Source organism: Cyprinus carpio, chromosome B4 (assembly GCF_018340385.1).
Source record: "Cyprinus carpio isolate SPL01 chromosome B4, ASM1834038v1, whole genome shotgun sequence".
In the NCBI taxonomy this organism is placed as follows: domain Eukaryota; kingdom Metazoa; phylum Chordata; class Actinopteri; order Cypriniformes; family Cyprinidae; genus Cyprinus; species Cyprinus carpio.
The window spans coordinates 19,632,927-19,652,030 of record NC_056600.1 but is presented as its reverse complement, the minus strand read 5'-3'; the positions used below and the strand labels follow the sequence as shown (position 1 = coordinate 19,652,030).

The following is a 19,104-nucleotide window of genomic DNA, read 5'->3' as shown; positions in this document are numbered from 1 at the left end:
ATCCTGCTATTTCATATTCTGTATTGTACTATTTATATTATTTTTTTATTTGTTCTGCCATGATTTTGTTATGCATTTCAATTGTTTCAGCTTAATGATTCTAAGTACAACAATAAAATAATAATAATAATTTCCATCCTTAATTCGAAATCTCAATAACATTTACAATTACATTGTTGTATGAACCTCTATGAACACAAACATATTTATCATTTAATTTGCAAACAGGAAATACAAATAAATAGAAAGCCGGTTGAGGACAATAGGCTATAGTATCTCATAAACAGCAAAAATCCAGAAAAATGCCACATGTTTTAAATTGACCTAAAAACGCATTTAAACATCAAAGGTCCTTTTAGTTTTGCCTGACTGCCCCTGAGAGAAACCCTGGGGTCAAGAAACCCCGTGTGTTTGCTTTGGTAAACCCTCGTTATTTGTTATCTGTGGTTTGAGCGTCTATACATAGGTATGCAAAGTGTAGAATCAGTTGTTTCGTAATTTTATTTACATGATTATGATCTCTTATCGGCTATGATATAGCAATGACGGTAGTTTTGTTTTATTAACCCCACCCACTATATCGAAAGCCTCTGTGACGCCATAGAGCCATGTTTCTTCCGTCTGACGCCGTGTGGCGCTACTACAGCGCACTGTTTACGGCACAGGAGACAAAGCAACGAACTCAATTACAACACTGGATCAACCGTGCGCTTTATTTAACCATTTCACAGCCGAGACTCACTTAAGTAAACCTCAGGACACAAAGGTAAGATATACTAATGTCTTTACTCGAGTGTTTACATTGTCTGGGGAAGACGCATGCATGATTTTGGTTTAGATCCAGTGACCCGTCTAGTTCGACGAGCTTCTCTGTTTTGTGCGACCAGGATCCGGTTCTGCCTCATCAGGTTATGTCCTGTGTGGCCTAACGTAACCACACAACTGAGTTGTCACTAAGTCAAATACGTTCTTTCTACATGATTAAATGATTCCACGTACGCATTTTAAATCCCCAAGCAGTCGTATTCACAAATTAAATAATGAGAAAACACACACAAGTAACTCGAGTTTTATGTCCATATGGCAGGAGAGAAATGTTAAGTGTTTTCCTGTTGTTTTGTCTACGAGCTAATGCACTAGCCATTAGCATGTGTCGCTCTAGCTAGCGCCTACATCTCGTGAGGTCGCGAGAGCGTGTGTTGAGACGAGTACCTCAAGCAGCACCCAACTTCCTTACTAGAAACACCTCAGATAAATTTTACATCATTTTATTCGAACTAACGTTACATGGAACATACAACAGCATACGGTCATAATTATCATAGTAGGTTGCTCAGTGTATATTTTTGATTTTCTTTTTAATTTATGCCTTAATATGTCGTGACAACTGACAGAAAATGTAAACGTTATTTCATCTACTCTTTACATCAAATAAAACAAATTCTACTTTGAAATATTTTAGCATAGTTTGACACGTATAATGTAGCCTATATTTAGTTTTTGCTATTAATTGCTGTAATAGGCCAGATAGTCTTTGATGACAACTGACGTTTTGTTTATCTTTATCGCTATGTTCCGTTGTGAACCGGTTAAAACCAAGAAAGGGCTGTATGACTTTGTTAAATATGGAGGTATTTCGGGAAAAAAACCCCACCAAGGATTCAAATAGTAATAGTTTATATAGAGGAAAATATACCTATTGGGTCAATAAACGCTGTTTCAATTCAAGAAATTAAGTATGTGTGTATATCACAGTATAGCTCTCATAGCTCTGTGTAGTTACAGGTCCAGATTAAAGATGCCACTCAGAATAAAAAAAAAAAAAATAAAAAAAAAAAAATATATATATATATATATATATAAATATATATATATATATATATACACACACACACACACAGCACTTTTGCAGGCACAACGCATTTGGAAGGCTTCAAAGTGCACAAAATCATTACTGATCTGTAGGCATCCATAGCAGCCTTATGCAGGTTATATAATAATTTAATTGTTGGACAGGTTTCCTGTTCATTTTAAAGTATCATTATCATGTTCACTTGGATGAATGGGTTGTATTATCATATAATGTTCATGTATGATTGATCATTGCTACTGATCCCTAATTTATATATGCACCGGCCATGAATAAGATGATTGTTTTTGTGTTATGCTGATAACTGACTAACTAACTGTCTGTTTTGGCTGTTAGGCCTATATGGTTATTTTCATTGGACATACTAACAAAGCTGAAAAGAGAGAACAGAACCAGTGTTATTCATAAATATAATAATAATGATAATAATATAATTTTTTCAATATCTAACGAGTGAAATATCCAGCAATTTGTTGCCAACAAAACGTTATTCTGGTTTACATTTTGGATAGTCTTCCTTGGTACCCTGAACACCTTTTAGGTGACTGTTTGAGCACGTCTTAGCAAAGAGTTAGTTCCACAAATCATAAATACACAGAACCACTTTTCAAGACTGATATCTCTGAAAGTAATGATAACTTGCAGTTCAGGTCAGTCATTTATTTAATTCATTTACATCATCAGACTGATTCAAACAGATGAACTACAATAATAATTGTATTACTAATAACTAACAATAATGAGTTTAAAATAATGTCTTATAAAAACTACTTATAAAAAGTGGCTCTGAGTTGTATAATACATTTTTTGTCAATGTGTATATAACATTTTTAATCACACATCCAGTTGCGATGAACTTTTATTCCTTTAAACTGTTAATTAATCTTAATGTTCTTCTATCTCCCATCTAATTTTTCAGGTTCTACAAATGAACACAAGCGATTTACACTATCCTAAATGGAAGTCAACATATCTGTTGCATCTGGGCTCAGATATAACATGGTAAAGTAAACATCTGGATGGAAGAAAGAACCACACCCATGACACTTGAACACTTAAAAAGCTGCTTTGAATAGAGAAGGTTTACTTTCCCTGCAGAAATTCTTTCTGCAATAATGGATGGAGAGGACGGCCTCTCACAGAAGACTGAGGATATAAGCCACAAGCATAATGGCTCCAAAGATAACAAGAGAATAGAGGCCAAAGGAACCTGTTTAAAAATAGAAGGGAAAGATGGTTATGTGTTTAAATCATACAGAATTACTCCTCAAGAGGTATTGCAAGCAGAACCCCACACTTGTCCCTCTGAGACACTGACAAAAGATTCCTCTTTGGTGTCATTTGAGGGCACAGAGGAAGATGGCTCTTCTGAGGTCGATGGGCTTTCAACAGAGGATTCAACAGCAGAAAGTTGTGAAAAGCATGACTCCCAAACATCTCCAACAATTTCAAATAATAGCCAGAACACTGAAATAAATCATTCAGAAATTGAAACAAGTGTATGTATCAAAGCAGAACCAAATGTAACGGGTGAAATCACTCAGGATGATGAAAAGTTATCATTTGATGGGGCCTTTGGCCCCTTTGCCACCAGAGGTTATGATGATGATTATGGTAGCTTGTTCAGTGGGTACTCAAGTACTCTGTATGATGTTGCAATGGATGCTGTCACACAAAGCCTTCTATCATCAATAAGAAGTCCACTTAACCCTAGAAAAAAATCCCCTGCTTGGAACCATTTTTTCATATCGCCACGTGATAGTACCAAAGCAATCTGTATGTACTGTATGAAAGAGTTCAGCCGGGGTAAAAATGAGAAAGATCTCAGTACTAGTTGTTTAATGAGGCATGTGCGAAGGGCTCACCCCACTGTTCTTCTGCAAGACAGTGACTCTGTAAATAGCTTGTCCAATAATTCATCTTTAATACCTCCCAATATATCACCAAACAATGGAGACTTGTCTGTATGCATCAAGCCTCCTACAGACAACCATACTCCAATGTCCTCCATTCTAGCTGAGCCCACAGACATAGTGTCCAAAGACTCTTTACAAAAGGTCAAACCAAAAGCTGAAAAGAGCGTCAAGAGTGACATGTGTGTGGTTCCATCCCCACATTCCTTAAACAACCATAATGATGATGCCACAGACTTGGGGAGTGAATGCCCTGGATCAGCCCCTAAGAGCGCAAGTTCCCGGCGGCGCTCAGCAGTGTGGAAACACTTTTATTTATCCCCTGCTGACAGCTCGAAAGCAGTGTGTATTCACTGCATGAATGAATTTAGTCGTGGCAAAAATGGAAAAGACTTGGGGACGAGCTGCCTTATTCGCCACATGTGGCGGGCCCATCGAGACATAGTCATTGAAGAAAATGGACAGGGCTCAGGCATTCCTCCACCTTACACCACTCCACCAACATTGCTCTCACGCACACAAGACTCCACAGAGGTCAAAAAGGAATTCCTCTGTACCTCACATCACTCTGATGTCATATCAGACGAAGTGCCCAATGATGACAGTGAGCACATGACTCTTGAGGATGAGGCAAATGATGCTACATATCAATCTGGACAAGAGTCCTCACTTGATGCATCTTTTAGACTGAAAGGGGAAAATATACCTCTGTCATCCTCACCAGAGGAACACGGTGAGGGGCACAGCATATCCCAAGATCAGAGCTCAGTTTTTCAACAAAACAAAAAAATCATGAAACGAGTGAAATCAGAAGTATGGCATCATTTCATTGTCTCTCCTGTTGATCAACTCAAAGCTTTGTGTCGGTATTGTCCCTGTGTCATAAGCCGTGGTAAACGAGGGGACTTTGGCACAAGCTGTTTAATGAGACATTTGATGCGACGGCATCCTGATGTTCTCAAAACCCAAAAAAGCACAAATGACAAAGTTTCCTCACCTCAGTCTCCCCATTGTACCCCTGCTGCAGAGGACAACATGACAACAAATGCAACGGACAACCCTGCTGCTGAGAACAAACACCACACCCTGCCTGTTTTCAGCAAAAAGACTTCAAAGCTATGGAATCACTTTTCCATTTCCTCTGCGGACCCAACAAAGGTGGTCTGTTTGCACTGTAGCCGCACAATTAGCAGAGGCAAAAAGACAACCAATTTAGGCACTAGTTGCTTATTTAGGCACATGCAGAGATTTCATGGGCATGTGCTTGAAAATAATAGCAATATCTCAGGTGATGTGTCATCTGCTGAAATTCAAGTTAAGCAGGAGCTCATGGACATTTCTACTTATGAGGAGAATGCAGAGAAGTTCAGTGAATGCCACCCAGCTGCCAAAAAAATCACCAAACTCATTGCTGAAATGCTTGCACTGGATCTTCAGCCATCAACTGTAGTGGAAAATGTTGGCCTGAACCGACTACTGGAATACCTCCAGCCACAGTATTCTCTACCTTCGTCATCCTACTTTACCAGCACTGCAATCCCAGAAATGTATGAAAGCGTGAAAGAAGTAGTTCTGACCCACCTCAAGGAGGCTGAAGGTGGAATCATTCATTTCACAACGAGTGTTTGGGTGAGCAGCCAAACTCAAGAGTACTTGATTCTTACAGCCCACTGGGTAACATTTGAGTCTCAAGTTCTGCCTCAGGGGCAAGATTTCCACTGTTCAGCCCTTCTTGGTGTTTCTTCAATTGACTGTGACTACAATGTGCTGAACATACAGAAGCAGCTTGAATATCTTTGGGACACCTGGGTTGGTTCCTCAGGCCTTAAAATTGGATTTACTGTAACAGATAATCAAACTATTGGAAGCATACTAGAGAGCAGTGATCACACCACCATGCAGTGTTTTGTTCATAGCATAGACCTCATTGTTAATGAAGCCATAAAAAGTCAGAGGATGGTTCAGAACTTGCTTAGTATTGCTCGGAAAATCTGTGAGAGAGTGCATCGTTCTGCTAAAGCAAAGGAGAAGTTGGGAGAGCTGCAAAAAACTTATCAGTTACCTGAAAACCAGCTGGTTCAGGATGTTCCCTCTAAGTGGAAAACATCATATTTTATGCTTGAGCGATTAGTGGAGCAAAAGAAGGCCATTGATGAGATGTCAATAGAGTGCAATTTCAGGGAACTGATAAGCTGTGACCAGTGGGAAGTCATGCAGTCAGTCTGTAATGCTCTTAAGCCTTTCGAGGTATCCTGCAGGGAGATGAGCAATCGCACAGCAACACTAGGTCAGGTCATTCCACTCATTCACATACTCAACCGAAAAATAGATATGCTTTTTGATGAGACCATGGGTATTGACAATATGCTCAAGTCTTTAAAGGAAGCAATGGTGACTAAAATGTCACCTATACTTCATGACCCCAGGTACATATGGGCAACCATGTTGGACCCGAGGTATAAGACCTCCCTTTTTACTGAGGAAGAAGCAGAGCAGTGTAAGCATGACCTCATACAAGACCTTGAGGTGTCTGCATCTAACTCTGTGGAGACTAAACCACCACTGTCAAACGGATGCAGTGAAATACCAGCTTCATCAAACAGCTTGGCCTCAAACAATGAAAACCTCTGGGCTCTTATGGATGACATTAGACAGAAAATCAAGCAGGAGGAGAGACCAAAATCATTGGAGCTTGCAGTGCTGGAGTATTTGGAGGAAGACATTCTTGACCAGAGTTGTGATCCTCTGGATTATTGGAACCTAAAGAAGTTACTGTGGCCTGAACTTGCCAAAGTAGCTGTACGCTATGTGGGTTGTCCACCCAGCATTGTACCAGCAGACACACTTTTTAGCACATCAAGTGTCAATTGTGCTCTGAATCAGTCCCGGCCATTGCTAGAAAATCTTGAAGGACTTCTTTTTTTAAAGGTCAACCTTCCTTTGATATATTTTCAGTACTGATGATTGCGTATTTATATTTGCAAGGCTGTTTCTTAGATTCTGATAAACCTCAACCTAGGACCACTCAAGTAACTTTTCTGAGAAGGCCTAACTAAATTCATGTTGCTGAGGTTCATATTCTTCAATACAACAGCATTTGGATGATATTTAATTGAATAAAAGATTGCTTGAGTACTACTGTTAAGTACACTTGATAACTGGAGTCTTGTTCCTGGTGAAAAGTGTTTTCAGGGAGGGAGGGTTAGCTAGCTATAGGGGTAGTTATTGTTTGTTGCTGTACTTTGATTCCTTTTATAACATTTATTTTATCTTTGTCTTCTCTCTCCTTGTGCCTTATACAAACTACTTCAGGTCAACATGCTGTAAATATTAACTGATGTGCAAAGCAAGTCATAGTCTTCTGATTTAAATGATTTTATAAAATTGAAACTACAAGCTGAATATTGTTTTATATAAATACATGACCCAAAATAAATGCTGTGACTGAGAGATGTTTTAAATGTATTTTATTTAATTCTGTGATTTTTGTGGTTCATGGTACTGTTAGAATTAGGGTTATTTTTAATTTTTACTGATGATTTTGTTTGTATCTGTTAAAATGTACATAATGCTGTACACTTTCAGGTTAAAATCTTTTTTTGAAAATTTGTCAAGCACAAAACGTTTTTTTTTTTTTTTATCTTAAATTATGGAACATTAAGGAAATGTACTGTACACTTTATACATTTCTAAAATATAATTTGACAGGAATAATTGAGACTGGAACAACTAGGTTTTTTTGTTTGTTTATTTCTTTTTATGTGGTAATTTGTAAATAAAACTTTACACTTTTGAAACGATGTTGCTTTCAATTTTAATGTTTCAGATCTTGGTCTTGTGAATGTTTTTAATTATTGTCACCTTATGCATTACTGTATATATTTTCCAAATCTGGATTATCTTTCTAATTCTATATCTACAAACTGAGAAAATGTGGGGAAAGAAGTTCAGGTATTAACAGGGCTAGTTGTATACAGAGGACATAGCTATACAAGCACTATAGTTGCCATAGGACTAGTGTTGTTTGATGTTTTGCTGAACTTTAGTATACTTTTTGCAATTCTGAAAAAAGGATTTGATGGATAGGCCATCTGCCCAGGGTGTTCCTCTGCCTTCAGCCAGAGAGGTTTAGATGATTCTGCATAGCACAATCTTTTTGGAAAAATGTACGATTAAAGGAATGGTATAATCTCACCCTTATGTCATTCCACAATTGTATGACTTTCATTTTTCTGTGGAACAACATGATTTTGTTCATTAAATGGAAGTCAACGCTCAGCAAAACGGTTTGGTTACCAGCTTAAAAATATCTTGTTTTGTATTCTGCAAAAGAAAGTTGTACAGGTTTGGAAAAATGTAAAGATGACTTTAAGTGCAATTAAAGTCTGAAACCACAGTTATTACTCATGCAAAGCATACTGGGAGGCATAGTAATAGCATTTTTACATTTCTTACAAAAGGAAGCAGCGAGCAAATGATCGTGCTATTCAAACACCTTAACTCAGGACAACTCCCCTCTCAGTAAAACAGACAAGAATTCAGAGAACCACTTCTGTAAACATTTATTTGTCCCTGTCTTTGCATATGGAATATTTTATTCAATTGTTGTAACAATTTCGCTTCAGGCTTTCACTATCTGGGTTCATTGTTTGAGTGTCTTTCTAGCAGCACAAGCTTGTTGTTTAGCTTGATTTTGATAGGTGGAAATTGGAACATCTCAAATACGAGGTTTTGGTATCCTGAGAAGAAGACCAAAGGTTTGTGAGAGTCTTTGAGTAGCGATATCTTAGTTGCATTTGCTTCCATTAACAGGTGTGAATATGTTTTCATAACTGCATCTTCAAGAGTCAAATTCTCCTTCTTGTCATATCTAGGAAATTAAAAGAAAAACATTCAGAAAAAAAATTACCAATAAAGCACATGTATAGCATTGTCTTTGATAATTGATTGGTCACACACCTCCAGTTACTATTTAGCTCCAGAAAACGTGAGACTCCCGTCTGCGCAGCAAGTATGTCGATGTGTAATGACACATCTGTGTGAGAAGTATCCAACTTAATCAGATTGCTTTCATTTTTCAATAATAATAATTCAATAGTAAACAAGCAATCAAAAGTAATATACCTGCTGTTGCTGGAATTATTCTATGTAGCTCCTGCATTGCTTTCCCTCCTGGGTAGTTGTGATGGGAAACATAAAGAGAAATACTTGTGTATACTCCATTTAGCATCAAATGTCCTACCATAGCTATGGAGCCAATTTTATACATCCATGACTTGTGGTAATTCTTCAAACTGTAACAAAAAAAACAAAACAAGAGAAAAGTAAAACTATCTAAAGATATCTGTTAACATGAAATATTTTAGGGATGAAAAATTAACAAAGACACTTTTCCTGTTAAAACCACCTGTTCCATACCAAAACAGATTTTAACATTTAGTACAGCTTTAATGTGCTGATTGGTCTGTTTGAATGTATCAGATTAGTTTTTTTAGCCACATGGACAAGCAAAGAAAAAAAATAAGACTTGCTGGGTCGCTGTGAACAGCTGTTTTTGACAAAGTAAAAAGGGTGTTGTTTACTGAGCAATTTTAACTAATATCTATAATATCAAGTAAAAGTTAGCCAGCATAACTAGGGGTTGTGTTAACTGAAACTGCCCATCATTTACTGAAATTCAGAAGCACTGGCAAATAATACTGTACGTCCACACAAAAGAAGGTTCATGAATTTCAGAAATTAGGATCATGTATTTCAGATTATTTTACTTTAAAAATTTTGACCTTGTAATATTTCATCAAAATATAATAACAGGGCTTTTCCGAGAAAACCCTCTCTCTGGTGACGTATGCAGGAATTCTCCACCTGCGAACTTCATTTTCCTCCCTTTTTTAGTGCAACACGCACATTTCAAATCCAATCAACAACTGAGATCAAATCCCCATCCAAAAGTTTTTCTTTTTCAATAATCTGTTATACTCAGATGTACATCACAATATAAAAACAAAAGCTCTGTCTCTACTTCTATTTTATTGTAACTTCAATTCAATTTCAATTCAATATTTTTTAATTAAGTTTAATAATGTTTTATCCTAGTTTAATAATGTTCTATTTGAAAACTAGTTAAAAATATTAAGATAGAATAATAGTTTAAAAAAGTAAATAATCCATTAAAACAGCATGTAGCCTTCAAATAGTTTTCAATTAAGTAAAAATTGCTTTAAAAAGGTCAAGTGAAATGTTAGTAATAAAATGAAGAACAAAGAAACTCATTATACAGAACAATTGGCAAGTCTATGAGTCTGCATTTACACTCCAAGATCTAATTTGACATTCGACTTTTTGTCCTATTTGTTGCAATGGTATAACTAACATAGTGAAAACAGTGTAATATGAGATTTATTGAGTGTTGTAAACTGTGTCATTGATTATAACTAGAGTTGCAGCAAAAATGCAGAAATCATGTTACTGATAGACTTTTACTGCTCCTGTGATTATAAAGAGAATGATCTTTGATTGCTTTCTATATATAAAATGATCACAGTATAGTTCACTGCTGGTTTCAGGTCTTGAAGTTCTCCGGCACCGTGCCGGATCTCCAGCTTGCAGCATTTGGCTGCGGGAAAAAAAAGTCGTCCTACATTTAAAAACACTTGTTGATATCACGTTCGAGTTCATGAGTTTACCTACCAATGTATGAGAGAGGAACACACCTTTCACTCTCAACCAAACTAACATTACAAGCCAATCAGAAGTTTTTGCTCTCATAAACACAAGCATTAGCTGATGAATGGAAAAGAAGCCTGGGTCTCGAGCGCAACACACTAAAAAAAGCTGCGAGGCACAATGGTTAAAGATTTCCATTTAGTGTCATATTTACATAGAAAAGCTATTTAAAAAGCAGTGGAGCCTTGTAAACACATGATCTCTTAACGTTAATTTACCAGTAAAGACTGTAAGTGTGAAAGGCGCTAAACTCTTCCACTGCATATGCGGTGAGTTTGGGCTGCTTAATTAATGTTCATCTGGGAAAACTCACTTGATTTGTAATGTAAATCATTTGAACCTATGCCAACACAGTAGAATACATCAACATTTTTCTAAATATGCGATTTATTGTACAGCACGATTTCAAAATAAAAGTTTCTGAATGCATGTGGCCAAATATTAAAATTAAATGGATTTAAATGTAGTTGAATTACATGAAACATCACCAGGCCGTTGGTGCCCTCTGCAGGTATTTGTAATAATATAGGCATATTATATTGTGTATTTAACAGTGTTGTTCAATAAAACCATGTACTTGGTTTTGATACTTTATTCGAAGCCAATTATTATTGCCTCATCGTTACTTTATATATAGTCATATTAAAGCCTGTTTTTCCACTTCCACTCTTTCTATGTGTATTTAGCTTTGGTTTGAAATAAAACAGCGCATCCTTATGGCGCGGATGACACAGAAGAGCATACACAGCATACAGTGGTATGGAGAGACACAGAGGAGACTGTTGACAAAGGAATTGTTGAATAAAGTCATTATTTTTGTTTTCTTCGCTTACAAAAAGTCTTCCCATCACTTCATATAACCCAGATTGCACGTCTGATGGCAGATGGAGTATTCTGACGATGACTTTCATACCTTTTATGAACCTTGACACTGTTATTTACTTGTCAGTCTATGGGACAGTCACAGGCCTCCAGGTTTTCATCCAAAATATCTTAAATTGTGTTCCAAAGACGAACAGAGCTTTTACAGGTTTGGAACGACATGGAGGTAAGTGAGTAATACAAAATTTACATTTTGGGGTGAAGTATCCCCTTAAGCACTAGATTAGTTAAAACATTTCAAAATACAACTGCATTGTTTTACTTTCTGTGATTAAAAGACAAATATTTTGACATTTGAAAATTTCTCAAAACATTGTCTCGTTCTAGTGAACCAAGTATAAGTGTATTGTCACACCCTTGTCTATGAGCATGATAAACCTCATAATTTTCCACGTGTATAACATAGCTTTCATTCTTCAGGGCAATCATATATTCATTTTTTTTTTTTATCAGTTTGAATAAGGAAAGTGATAACTTTGCCATAGTATCCTTTCAAATATTAAAGTTGCCACAGTCATTGCATTCTTTGCATGTGCTGCACTTTTTTTGTACCATTTTGTTTTATTAGTTTATTTATTAGAATTTGAAAGATAATAACAATATTGATTAATAAATTAGATCTGATTTTAGTCCTTGAAAACGTAGCAATCCGTAGCAGACACACCCACCTAAGCGGTTTAAATATATCTCTTATCCTGCCCAAAAAGACCATAAACATTGCAGATAACACCTGAAGTAAAAATTAATTTACAAACAACATAAAAAAAATAATCCAGTTTGACTGATTTGCTTCAAATCGGGTGATTTTAGGTCAGCGGTTTGCATGTGAGTCAATGGTGCTCTCTGCCGGTAGGGATGGGATTAGTAAAATCCGGTGGATTCACTGCCTATTGGCAGTTTAGAACGCGATGAGTGATCCAGTCATATATAGATCAGTGGTTTGCACCATATTGTAGTGAGTAACCTTTCTTGGTATTGCTGTTTCAAAAATCCAACCATAATCTGTAGTCTGAGCCTGTCAAGGGCTAATGGCAGATACGTTACTAATTAGTTTAGAGGAAAATCATTTTCTTTTGTTGTTTGCCAAATAACCCTGTGTATATGTCCGCCCCCGCAACCCTCAAGCCCCAGAAAAAAGTTCAGGCTCAGGTTTTTTGTTTTGCTTTAACCCCTGTGGTTTTCATGTGACTATCAAGAATTGTGTGTAGTTGAACATTCAGTCACTGGCTCGATTCACTAATGCATAAAAGCAGTGAACTTGTTGCGACAAAGAACGACTGTATATGACTGTATATGACAACAATCACAGGTCATGAAACGCCATCTCAGATTATGTTTCTAGAGGTTAGGTTATATGTATATATATATATATATATATATATATATGTATATATATATATATATATATATATAAATATATTATATATATATATATATATATATATATATATATATATATATATATATATATATATATATATATATATATATATATATATATATACATATATATATATATATATATATACACATATATATATATACATATATATACACACATACATACAGGTCCTTCTCAAAAAATTAGCATATTGTGAAAAAGTTCATTATTTTCCATAATGTAATGATAAAAATTAAACTTTCATATATTTTAGATTCATTGCACACCAACTGAAATATTTCAGGTCTTTTATTGTTTTAATACTGATGATTTTGGCATGCAGCTCATGAAAACCCAAAATTCCTATCTCAAAAAATTAGCATATCAAGAAAAGGTTCTCTAAACGAGCTATTAACCTAATCATCTGAATCAACTAATTAACTCTAAACACCAGCAAAAGATTCCTGAGGCTTTTAAAAACTCCCAGCCTGGTTCATTACTCAAAACCGCAATCATGGGTAAGACTGCCGACCTGACACCCTCAAGCGAGAGGGTAAGACACAGAAAGAAATTTCTGAACGAATAGGCTGTTCCCCGAGTGCTGTATCAAGGCACCTCAGTGGGAAGTCTGTGGAAAGGAAAAAGTGTGGCAAAAAACGCTGCACAACGAGAAGAGGTGACCAGACCCTGAGGAAGATTGTGGAGAAGGACCGATTCCATACCTTGGGGGACCTGCGGAAGCAGTGGACTGAGTCTGGAGTATAAACATCCAGAGCCACCGTGCACAGGCGTGTGTTTTTGAACCAGAAACAGCGGCAGAAGCGCCTGACCTGGGCTACAGAGAAGCAGCACTGGACTGTTGCTCAGTGGTCCAAGTACTTTTTTTCGGATGAAAGCAAATTTTGCATGTCATTCGGAAATCAAGGTGCCAGAGTCTGGAGGAAGACTGGGGGAGAAGGAAATGCCAAAATGCCTGAAGTCCAGTGTCAAGTACCCACAGTCAGTGATGGTCTGGGGGTGCCATGTCAGCTGCTGGTGTAGGTCCACTGTGTTTAATCAAGGGCAGGGTCAATGCAGCTAGCTATCAGGAGATTTTGGAGCACTTCATGCTTCCATCTGCTGAAAAGCTTTATGGAGATGAAGATTTAGTTTTTTCAGCACGACCTGGCACCTGCTCACAGTGCCAAAACCACTGGTAAATGGTTTACTGACCATGGTATTACTGTGCTCAATTGGCCTCTCAACTCTCCTGACCTGAACCCCATAGAGAATCTGTGGGATATTGTGAAGAGAAAGGTGAGAGACGCAAGACCCAACACTCTGGATGAGCTTAAGGCCGCTATCGAAGCATCCTGGGCCTCCATAACACACTCAGCAGTGCCACAGGCTGATTGCCTCCATGCCACCCCGCATTGAAGCAGTCATTTCTGCAAAAGGATTCCCGACCAAGTATTGAGTGCATAACTGAACATAATTATTTGAAGGTTGACTTTTTTTGTATTAAAAACACTTTTCTTTATATTGGTCGGATGAAATATGCTAATTTTTTGAGATAGGAATTTTGGGTTTTCATGAGCTGTATGCCAAAATCATCAGTATTAAAACAATAAAAGACCTGAAATATTTCAGTTGGTGTGCAATGAATCTAAAATATATGAAAGTTTAATTTTTATCATTACATTATGGAAAATAATGAACTTTTCACAATATGCTAATTTTTTGAGAAGGACCTGTATATATATAAAGAAGTACAACTGTTAGTTTATCTAAAGTCATTTTTGCTTATTAGTATGGTTGAACTGGATCATCAAAGGTCAGCAGTTAATAAAATGGGATTAGATCATACATTTGTGTCAAGATATTTAGTTATTGCAGGTTTTTGCAAATTCTGAGTTTGTATTTCACTGTTTTAATTAATTTTGATGAATACTAAATCTGTTTTTCCAGTGGGATGAATTAATGCAAATTCACATTTAGTCTAGAACTACATCTGTACTTCTGATTTCTCTCAATATGGGGACAGGAGACTTCTCAGTCAATAAATGGGAAAACAAAGAAACTGGTGTTACTTTTTGAAAAAGTAACTCAGATATTTTCTTGTAAATTATGTAACTCGCATTACTTGTAATGCATTACCCCAACACTGGAGGTTAGTTTATAAAGTTTACAAAGTTTGTTGTTGCAAATTGTTTGTGAAACAGAAAGACAGAAAGATGTCAAATTGCATATTTGATCTGTGTATGAATGTGGATTAACTATATTAATGCAAGGTACATACAGGAAAGATAATTAATTGCAAAATGTATAATCCTGCACTAAAGTTCAGGCCCTGAGTAATCTCAGGAAACATTGAAAAATGCAGTTCAAGACCAATTAAATTATTTTGTTAATCAAAAAATAAAATTAAATGTCCAGTGTTCTAACATTTTCAGCTAACAGGACATCTTGTGTCAAGTATGAAGCTTTCTAGGCAGGTTTTGGTTTGTGATAACGTTTCTTCCTCATCTATTTAAAAAATCATAGGTATTTTGTAGGGATGTAACGACAATTGAAGAATTGGAAAAAAAAAAATACATTTTAAAGTTAAATTATTCTATCTAATGCACTTTGACAGTTCAAAATTAAGAGCTCCATTTTGTTTGACAGATACAGTTTGTTTGACAGTAATGACAGTAACAATTGACATAATGGCCCAAAACACAACTTTAAAGGCCTTTTATGTTAAAATAAGAAGTTTAAATATATTTTAAAAACTACACTTTTTGTCCAGAAGATCTACATTTCATATTGTCATGTGACCACGATAATATCAAGACAGTTTTGCTATCGCGATATTGATAATATCGTTACTTCCCTAGTATTTTGTCCTTATCAATGTTCTCTTATTAGGCTTGCTACTAAGGGACTGTTGTAACTTTCTTTTTACATTTATTTCCTTTTGCTCTCATGTCACTTAAGCCAAGTAGGCTATAAAATGCTAACTACTAAAGTTTTGTTTTAGCAAACTCTCATTCATTCTGGCACTATTCAGGTACACCCATATTTTTTTATCTACCAATCAAGTCTCAAATGGATAAAATAAAATCTTATCATACATTTTTCTCATTCACTATTCTGTTTCACTCTTCAATACACCAAAGCATGAAAGTAAACTGGGTTTCAAGCAAGAAAATTCAATACAGCTACCAAATCATACTATCAAAATATGTTCAACTTACATAAAGGAACAACCGCAGGCAGCAATCATGTTGAACACAGGGAAGGTGTAGATGATGAAACGGAGCTCCTTGTGGGGGAGAAAGGAGTACAGTAGAATGAAGCCTACAGTTACGATGAGCGGTTTTCTTGTTCGTCTATCCAACAGGCCGAGTGGAATAAATAGTATAGTGCTGCCAAGAGCTCGAGGGAGAGCAGAGTAGAAGTACCACAGAAAAGGGAAAGTTTGAGGCACGAAAGAAGTCAAGGAAAGATACAAAATTTTGACAGGCAACAGAATCGTGCAAGAATGCATTTTTTTATGATAATAGTAATGCATTACCATTGTTTTTAAATGTTTAGCCTAGTTGGCCCAAAGTTTAAAAAAAAAATCTGTCATCATTTACTCAATCTCATGTTACTTAAAATCTGTAGTTCTCTCTTTCTTCTTTGTAACACAACAGTTTACTGGTCACTATTACTCATGTGATCATTGTTTTAAGCATCAAAAAGAATGCAGAAGCAGAATACAAGTTTTTCTTCCACATTCAGCTGTTAAAGCCTTAGCTATTACCTTCAGAGCCACTGAGCCCAAAACACTGAGTAATAGTATGTGTTTAAATGCACTGTTAGCAGTTTTATTAACTAGAATGTATATGCGATAAGCAGCTTTCTCCGTCCTTTCCATTATTTGTTATCCCACACAAATGCACTCTCCTCACAAACCTGTTAGTCCTATGGATTAGTAGTCCTTTTGACTTTGTCATTTTTAAATCTTGAAATCTCCAGTGCTCATTCATTGGAATTTGAAAAGAGCAACCAGTTCTTCCTTTTGTGCTCCTCAGAAGTCATAAGGGCTTGGATTGTCATGAGAGACAATGACAGAACATTTTATTTTGACTAAACTATTCCTTTAAACTACAAGCATTTTAAAAGAATTTTGCAAAAGGATATTCCCCAGTTGGAGCTTTTATTCAAGACAGTGTTGTACCATAGTACCTGACCTTCAGGCCAGAGCAGCTTATTCCAGAAAACTGTGTCAACCATGACAGTGAGACCTACAAAAGACAAACGCACTTCAGTCTGTGAAGGTCTTTGTCTGTGCATGATGAGAAGCAAAACATAATGAACAATTGGAAAAGTCTACATTTAGCTTTAGACAAATAAAATACTAAGACAATACAGAAAACAAGTACTTGTGCATCACTGACCCAAAGATAAAAGACCAGCAGGTACGGCATGGTAAAGCAACTGTAGAAAATGGAGTTTTCTGCTCAGGAGTGACATCAACAACATCAGACCAAAGAAGAGACACAATTCGGAGCGAAACACAATAATGGCCAAAGCGGAGAGCCAAATGAAGGCACTGTGTCTCTGGCCCAACCAAGATGTGAATGCCAGCAAAACTATTCAATAAAAGACAATTTGGAAAAGCTGTTTAATGCTAAAATTTAAGTTAGACAAAATAATGTGTTACTAGAACAAGATGCCATTACACACTGACATTTTTATGAATATGATTCATAAAGCAAGTCAGCAAGTCAAGTTGCTTTGTTTTCTAAGCCAAAAATAACAAAACGGCTAATAGAAAACTGTAAATATTGCTCCAAAAAAATACTTACAACAATACATAAAATATTCACCAAAAAAAAAAGCAAACACATTTGGGAGGGTTCTGGTACTGTAAAACATCAGATGGAACTGTGTGATGCAGATAAAGCAAAACAGCCTGGACACCATTGACCCAAACTGCCTCCGGACCTCTCTTTGCATCTGCCATAGTGACAGAATCACACATAGTCCAAGAACTCCTCTCACTGTGGAACAAAGAAGAACATAAAGCAGATGAAACTGAAACAATTAAAATGAGTTTAATGCAGGCCTAAAGCTACAGGTTGTGATCTCAGACATACCGAGGATCTGAGTGTAAAACTTTGGTATCTGAAAGAGTGCAAGCACACAAGTCATTGGTGCACTGAGTGCTGATATGAACAGGGGTCCGAGAAACGTCCGTGGAACCACACCAGGAAACTCATGATGGTCATACTGGAGAAACAGTAATAACAAAGAGTTAAGTCTTTATGTAGGTCTTATTGTTTCAATGCTATACAACACTAAGCAACATATCACTACAACGGAGTGCTTAATAATCCACGACGGGACTCTCTTCGGGGTTTTGACGTCACAGCTGCAGCACTCTTAGCAAATTTAATCAGATCACTGGCTTAGGTTTAACGCACTATAACACAGGATTAACAAAGAGAACACGTTATAATTTAAATAGTTAAATGCGCTGTTTTAGGGTTAAACGTGATCTTAAATGATTTAAATTAAAATATTTTTGAGATTTGAGCACTTACCTTTTCAAAATCAAATCTGTGATACAGAACATCGTGAATTGCTTGTAAGTTAAAACTTTCCTCAACTTTGGTGTAAGGACAGATAAACAAATGTATAAATACAATACAGACGATAAAAATTAAAAGAGGACGCTCATTTACTTCCTTTCGAGCCATCTTCTTCTTCTTCTTGCTTTTTAACGGCGGATCGCAGACAAATATGTGCATTACCGCCACCTATTTTGAAATGGACCATAGACACTTCCTATTCTATAACCTTTCAACCAACATAAATTCTCCTTATTTACCCGCACCGAGGCTTCATAGAGTTTCATCCGGCGCTGTGTGTTCAGCTCCTCCGTCCACTCTCAGCCCCCATGACAGAGAAAAAATAAAAAATAAAAAAAATTTCCTCATTTAAATACGCTTATTTAACCCAGTATTTCCCAAATATTCTACCATTAAATTTATTATACTCCTATCTGACTTTAATACATTTTTAATTGTAAACTTAACTCCTATATTATTTAATTCCTTCTTCAACTCTTTCCTTTCTACCTTATATCTCCTGCAGTGCATTACTACATGCTCAACTGTTTTCACTAACTTCACATGCCTCACATAAACCTGTTGGATTCTTACCTATTAAATGCAATGTACTATTCAATCTTGTATGCCCCAATCTTAATCTTGTAATCATATTCTCCTCATATCTACTCCTTACCTGTTTCTTCTTCCTTTACCTACTATTGACTGTATTTGATGCATATGTCTACCTTTTATTTCATTATCCCAATA

General features: G+C 36.3%; 2 protein-coding genes across 3 annotated transcripts; one reads left to right on the top strand and one right to left on the bottom strand.

Annotated features, from left to right (window-relative positions):
* The first annotated feature begins 383 nt into the window (after positions 1 to 383).
* On the top strand, positions 384 to 7,583 carry LOC109100625 (zinc finger BED domain-containing protein 4-like). Of its 2 annotated transcripts, XM_042722342.1 has the most exons (3): positions 384 to 466; positions 588 to 766; positions 2,790 to 7,583. In XM_042722342.1, exon 3 carries the CDS (start codon positions 2,986 to 2,988, stop codon positions 6,742 to 6,744), a length of 3,759 nt encoding a protein of 1,252 aa, XP_042578276.1. In that variant the 5' UTR covers positions 384 to 466; positions 588 to 766; positions 2,790 to 2,985; the 3' UTR covers positions 6,745 to 7,583. The 2 variants fall into 2 exon arrangements, with proteins under 2 accessions (XP_042578276.1, XP_042578274.1); XM_042722340.1 differs by having other exon boundaries at positions 426 to 766.
* A 737-nt stretch (positions 7,584 to 8,320) lies between these two features.
* On the bottom strand, positions 8,321 to 18,899 carry alg12 (ALG12 alpha-1,6-mannosyltransferase). The gene is made up of 9 exons (XM_042722345.1): positions 18,328 to 18,899; positions 17,881 to 18,013; positions 17,611 to 17,784; positions 17,179 to 17,373; positions 16,922 to 17,025; positions 15,991 to 16,214; positions 8,908 to 9,077; positions 8,743 to 8,818; positions 8,321 to 8,653 (listed from the first exon to the last, which is right to left on the bottom strand). The coding sequence occupies exons 1-9, from the start codon at positions 18,532 to 18,534 to the stop codon at positions 8,416 to 8,418; spliced, it is 1,521 nt and encodes a 506-aa protein (XP_042578279.1). The 5' UTR covers positions 18,535 to 18,899; the 3' UTR covers positions 8,321 to 8,415.
* Positions 18,900 to 19,104: the final 205 nt, after the last annotated feature.